At 34.7% G+C, this 6,530-nt stretch overlaps 1 protein-coding gene across 2 annotated transcripts; it reads left to right on the top strand.

The window, feature by feature from the left end:
- The first annotated feature begins 1,523 nt into the window (after nt 1-1,523).
- Nucleotides 1,524-6,530, top strand: LOC143574704 (uncharacterized). Of its 2 annotated transcripts, XR_013142643.1 has the most exons (7): nt 1,524-1,942; nt 2,598-3,251; nt 3,965-4,396; nt 4,471-4,643; nt 5,881-6,070; nt 6,157-6,363; nt 6,477-6,530. XR_013142643.1 is itself a non-coding variant. In XM_077059260.1 (6 exons), exons 1-6 carry the CDS (start codon nt 1,532-1,534, stop codon nt 6,235-6,237), a joined length of 1,941 nt encoding a protein of 646 aa, XP_076915375.1. In that variant the 5' UTR covers nt 1,524-1,531; the 3' UTR covers nt 6,238-6,377. The 2 variants fall into 2 exon arrangements, 1 of the variants encoding a protein (XP_076915375.1); XM_077059260.1 differs by lacking the exon at nt 6,477-6,530 and having other exon boundaries at nt 6,157-6,377.

The following is a 6,530-nucleotide window of genomic DNA, read 5'->3' as shown; positions in this document are numbered from 1 at the left end:
ACGATTAACCAATGATTCGTGAAACTCTCCTAACATTGGAAAAAACAATAGCTTGGTCCTTGGTGGCTAGCTTGGTTAACCGTGGAGGAGCCTGGTGGTTAACAGCAAACCAACAGTGGTGGTCGGCTTGGTTGGTCGTTGTTCATCATTCGCAAAGAAGGAAGGAACCAAAGAGAAATTTCAATCGACCGCTGTTTCTATTATTTTGCATCGGGTTTTTATTTATTTATTTTTAGTTTTTAGTTTTAGTTTGGGTCCAATAATTTAAACTTGATTAAATGGATTATGGATAAAAAAGAATTTTGGGCCTAATAATTATAAGATGGTAAGGAGCGATTCATATTTTATAAGTTTTATATTTTTAAATGTATATATAAAAATATAGATATAAAAAATTTTGGCCCCTAAAAAGTTACATGCCTCAGCCGACGGTCCGACCGGCACTACCCACCAGCCGGCCATGTTTTCATTGAATACGTCCCTCTTTATTAATAATTAAAAAAATATCAATTATTAAAAATAAAGCACATTTATTTTAAATTCTCTCCATTTAAATAAACTTTGAAATCTAGTTATGTAATTTTTTGTTTATTAATTAAATAGTAAATGAGAGACAAACTGAATTAACTTTTAATTACTAACTAATGTGTTTTTAAAACCTGGTTAGTTATTAATTTTCATATATTTGTGATTTTTTTTTACTAAAATCATTAGTATATTAGTAATGTTTTTTTTTTTTGAAAATTAGTAATGTAATATATTTTTTCACTTATCAGATTTAATAAACATTTAAAAACATCAACCTATTGATATTCTTCACCCTCTTTAATATGCATGCCCTAAGCTATTAAAGTAAAATCAATATCGCCATCGGTGTTGTCACTAGGGGCGTCTCAACAAATGTGAAGGCCTAAATTGAAACAAGATTTTGGGGCCTTTTCATGACAATTGTTAAGAAAAAAAATTTGTTTATTAAAAGTTTTGAACTCGTAACTTGTACTTTAGTAACAACCAAGTTTACCACAACATCAATACATTGTTTGCTTTATCCTATATTATATATATGTATATAATGTTTTTTTTATTTGGGGGCCTTAATTAAGTATGAACCTAAAGCCCTAACTTGTTTTCACTGTCCCACGAACCACCTCGGCCTGGTTGCCACTAAAAAATTTGGAAAAATATATTACTATTGGTGTCACTCAAATTTCCACCGATAAAAACATCTTAGGATGGGCCTGTTTGTTTCAATCAACGGCTGACCGATTCAGACCAAATTTTGCCCTATTAAGATGTTTTTGTTTTTAGAGCCAAACATTCTAAGCTTTGACCGAATAAGATGTCCCCCTCTATGTTATATGTAAACATAAGCAAGCAATAGAAATAAACAAAAAGTCAAGGGGTTAATTATGCAATATACAATAAGTTATAAGTAATGTGGAATAGCAGGTAAACAACTAAACAATATTACAAAGCCTTAAGCCGCCGTCGATAACCCTAACAACCGTCAACCACCACCGGCTCCGTAACCATGGCCGACGTAGTCCAATACAAGCTCGAGCGCATGGTCAACGAGCTCGACGACCTCGAGCGCCGTGGCCTGTTCTCCCGCCGCGAAATCAGCGAGATCGTAAAACAACGGCGCAAGTTCGAGTACCGACTGAAGCGTCCGAGTCCTCTGAAGCATGATTACCTAGCCTACATCGATTACGAGAAGTCCGTTGACGCACTTCGCGTGCTTCGGAAGAAAGCCGTTATGCGTGAACTGAAGAATAATAATAAGAATGAGTCGAAGATGAAGCAGTCGTATTCGGACTTTGCAGGAGTATCGAGGATTGTGCAGATTTATCGGTTGGCGAGTAATAGGTTTAAAGGAGATGTGGAGTTGTGGTTTCAGTATTTGGAGTTTTGTAGGCACAGGAGAAATGGACATATGAAGAAGGTATTGTGTTTGTTTTTGTTATTATTATTAGGTTTTGTTTGATTTGAAGGAAGTTATTAGTCAACAAAATCAGATTTCAACTCTAAAGTTTTGTTGTGAGTTAGGATTTGCCTGATGCTAGTTGTATGTAGGGGTGGAAATCAACCGAGCTGCTCGCGAGCTTCGATTTGACCCGAGCTTATACGAACTCAAATTGAACTCTGACTTTTATTGAACCTCGTCTAATAAATGAGCTTCAGTCCGAGGCCCTGAGCTTCACATATAGAGCTCGATCCGGCTTAGCCTTTTGTTTATATAATTTTTTTATAATTAAGTATATATTTATATAATAATAGTAAAAATAATAATAATCATAGTTGTTATATGTAAGTTTATGCTAATAATAACTGAACGGCATATATTATGTTATAGAAAATTAAAATTAATAAAAACAGTAATTATAGATAGTTGCAAAAGTAAGTAGAAAATGTATAATCAAATAGTTAATAAACAATACAGGAGCTGAGCTTCAGCTTTAGAGCTCTAATGAGCTCAGCTTGGCTCGGGTCGTTTATACCTCTTAGCTAATGTGGTTTGAAGTTCAGATTTTTTTTGTTTTACAATTTCATCTCTAATTTACACATTTTTACTCCTTTATTGTTTGGGCATCTGTTAGGTTCTGGCTCAAGTGATCAGATTCCATCCAAAAGTACCAGGAGTTTGGATATATGCAGCTTCATGGGAGTTTGACCACAACTTAAATGCTGCAGCTGCTCGTGCACTTATGCAAAGTGGATTAAGATCTTGCCCTAATTCTGAAGCTTTATGGGTTGAGTATCTTCGAATGGAGCTCACATATCTTAACAAATTAAGTGCACGCAGGGCGGCTCTTGGGGAAAATGTGGGCCCATTGGTTCCTGATCGTTCTGAAGATAAACAATGGCGTGATGAAAACAAAGAGTTGTTTATGTCTATTGATGGAGAAAATGATGGTTACAAAGGGTTAGAGGTTCAAAATGAGGAATTGAAGCAGAAAATTGAAGTGTTTCGGGAACAAGGTTTGAACATTCTTCAAACTGTTTACAAATGTGCGGTCGAAGCGCTTCCTGCTAGTTTCAGTTTGAGAACCCAGTTTTTGGAGATATTAGAGGCAACAAATTTGTCTAATTCTGATGATATGCAAAAAGAGATCCTTTCTGACATGAAAAATGAATTTTTGAAAGAGCCTGCATATTGGGATTGGCTTGCAAATTATGAAGCAGCAGGGCGTAAGAGTACGCAAGATGTAACAAAAGAAATTACCAATGATCAGTTATTCAAGGCAGTTCAGGTATTTTAATCTTGTTTCGTATATATGTATTTTGTGATATTAAGTAGGCCTGTGAAAAACCAAACGTTTAGTGAACTGTTTGGTGAACCATTCTGCGAGAAGTTCGTTTATGTTTGTTTAAAATAAAAATAAACAAACTTTTTGTTCGTTTAGTTGAACAAACAAACATGAACACGATTCTCATTCATTTAAGGTTTATGTTTATGTTTATACTCTACTGATAGTTTTTGCTATTGTGGGATTTGCTGGGCATGATTATTGTTGTTGTTATCGTTTATTTATGTTTATAAAACGTTTGTTGTCCGTTACTATGCAATTAATGCATCGCCAGTTAAAATTTAGTCTAGGTTGTTAAATTTTGTGTCCAACATAATAATTTTCATGCTTATAACTAATGTTCACTAATCAGTTATGTCGTTCATCTATGTTCGTTCATTTGTGTTTGTTTACGTTTGTGAATTGTTTTTTAATAGTATTAATTAATAATGAGAAATCATAAACGAAGATGAACGTACTCATTTTTTTAACGAACGGGTGCGAACAAAAACCTCTGTAGTCTGTTCGTTTAATTTTCCGTATTCGATCATTTGTTCGGTTAGAGTTAAACGCACGATCATAAACCTGTCTGGTTCATGTTCTTTCGGTTTGTTCACATATGTAATATTCATTTCTGCAGCTTCAAGTTGTGTGTTGTTTGTTTTAAATGTGTTTAGGTGTATGATGAGTCTTTGAAGGTTACACCATCATCTACAATGTTTGGTCTATATGTCAAGTTCTTGATGGACACAATTGACAGTAAAAGTTCTAGGCTTTCTGATTCATCTGACAATTACATAGATCCTGTTACACATGTTTTAATTATCTTTGACAAGGCACAAAACACGGGGTGCATTTCTGAAGATCTTGCATGTCAACACGTTTCGTTTTTGTTACAACTTGGGAAATTAGACGATGCTAGAAGTTTAGCAGAAAAACTTTGCAATGGAGAACTTTCAAAAGCAGTTAATTTATGGGTTTTACGTCTTTCTATCGAGATTAAACAAGTTAAAACACCAAGCAAAGCTGATCTGCCATATCTATTTGATCTTTTGCAAAATCCTTTAAAGAAAGTATCTGTTTTGGAAGCTGAGAGCTTGTGGCTTATGGTATGTTGAAATGGTTATTGTTAGTTATGTACTAATCATGCAACTTTATCACAAATTATTGCATTATTGTGCAGGGTTTGAAATATTTTTCGAGTCACAAGCATTATTTTGATAAGTTAGTGGATATTTCTGTAAGTTCACTGATCAGAGATGGTGGTAGTGATGATGGGTTCTCTCTCTCATCTGCAATTGTAAATTTTGTTTTACAAAAAGATGGAATCCAGAGTGCAAGAGACATGTACAAGCGGTTAGTAATATATTTGCCATTAAATTTCCAATTTTAATGCTATATATATTAGGAAAATTGGATTTTAATAATCCAAACTATTAACTATTGGCCAATATTAATTCCAACTAACTATCTTACTAATAATAATCCCAACTTTTAACTTTGTTACCAATAACAAACACGCACTAACGAATTGTTAACTTAGTTTATTTTTAACTACATAAACAGTCCCTATAGTTTACACATATAACTAGTTCGAATAAAAAAAACCACCGAACCTTTGATGAGTACCCTCTGTGTTTCCGGCGACCACCAGTCACCACCAGCCCCTTAAACCACCGTGCAGCATCGGCCTCCTAAATCATTGATGCTAAAAATGATTTTTGTTCATGTTATTGGTTTCATAATATGAAGATATGCCTCAGACCTTTTAGTTTTGTTCAATTATATTGGATTTCGTCAAAATCAGAAGATTTCCATGAAAGTCAAAGTTTCAATGCTCATGCTGAGATAGTCAAAATCAGTGTTCGACGGTAGATGTGTGAGTGTGTGACCAAATTCAAGCTCAATCTATGATCAATTACATTATTCTCACTTGTTTAATCACGTATCTTTTCATATTCATCAATTATTATATTCAATTTCAAGATTCATCGATTATTAGATTCAATTTCAAGTTTTATCGGCAGCCATTGATGTCCGTCGTTGATATGTCATCGGCAGCTAATCTCAACAAAATTAACAGTACCCGCGAAGTCTAACAGATTTACAAGAATTTGAAAATCGCCTGAAAATTGATAACCACCGGTGGTGGTTGTCATCATCGTTCGTTGCTTCAGGATTTCAGGCAAAAGAAATTAAATGAAGATGGTGGTGCACGGTGGCTCAAGAGGGTGCTGGTGTCGACCGATGGTGGTGGCGGCCGGTGATGGTCGCGGTCGGTGGTTGGGGTCGCGGGAAATACAGATGAATTGAGTAGCTATCAAAGCCACGATGGTTTTTTCTTAATTTTTTTTATCAAACTTGTAATATGTATAACCTATAGGGACTGCTTATGTATTTAAATATTAACGGAGTTAACAATCTGTTAGTGTGGGATTGCTAATGGTAACAAAGTTGAAAGTTGGGACTGCCAATAGTTAAATTGTTAGTTGGGATTAATATTGGCCAATAGTTAATAGTTTGGATTATTAAAATCCAGTTTTCCTATATATTATTATGAAGTTAGTGATCATCAAGCATATTGAAAGTGCAGGTTTTTGGCTTTACCTCGACCCGGGCTTGTGTTATATAGAAACTGCATTGAACTGGAATTGAATGTTGCATTATCTGCTGGTACTAAAAAGGTCAATCTTGTTGAGGCCCGTAAGTTATATGAAGGTGCACTTTCAACATATGATCAAGATGCGAGTTTATGGCAAGATTATCACTCTATGGAGTCCAAGGTATGCTTTAAGTCTGTTAGAATAATAAAGGTGAAATGAAAATGGTGAATAGAAAGTTTTCATGGTTTAATTTGTGTTTTGTGCAGATGGGGACGTCTGAAACCGCGGCTGCTGTTCATTGGCGCGCGCGAAAGACACTAAAAAACAATGCTAAGTTATTAATATGATGATTATGAATGAGAGGTTTGTTATTGTGAATCAACTCACAGTTTTGGAAGATCTGCTGTTGCCATTGCAGAAAGCAGAAATGTAACAGTTGTTTTGTTTTATTAGCAGGATAATTAAAGTGTTGAGTTTTATTTATATCATGGTGTTAATACACATTTTCGCGGCTTAGGTGAAATGACCTGTTATGTTCTTAAAAGCTTTGTTTACCATGTTTTCAACTTCAACTTAAAGTGTTAAGAGTTTTATTTATATCATGGTGTTAATGTTAATACACATTTTCGCGGCTTAGGTG

The sequence above is a fragment of the Bidens hawaiensis genome, unplaced genomic scaffold, assembly GCF_021521415.1.
Source record: "Bidens hawaiensis isolate Kalapana, Puna unplaced genomic scaffold, B.hawaiensis_p1.1 tig00027084_1, whole genome shotgun sequence".
Taxonomy (NCBI): domain Eukaryota; kingdom Viridiplantae; phylum Streptophyta; class Magnoliopsida; order Asterales; family Asteraceae; genus Bidens; species Bidens hawaiensis.
Note: the sequence above shows the minus strand (reverse complement) of the source record. Positions and strands in the feature narration are given on the sequence as shown.

Excerpts from the sequence above, each read along its gene's own strand:
- LOC143574704 (XM_077059260.1), top strand. The coding sequence starts at position 1,532 with ATGGCCGACGTAGTCCAATACAAGCTCGAGCGCATGGTCAACGAGCTC. Across the intron at positions 1,943-2,597 it reads GAAATGGACATATGAAGAAG|GTTCTGGCTCAAGTGATCAG; the intron begins GTATTGTGTTTG and ends GGCATCTGTTAG. Across the intron at positions 4,644-5,880 it reads GCAAGAGACATGTACAAGCG|GTTTTTGGCTTTACCTCGAC; the intron begins GTTAGTAATATA and ends TTGAAAGTGCAG.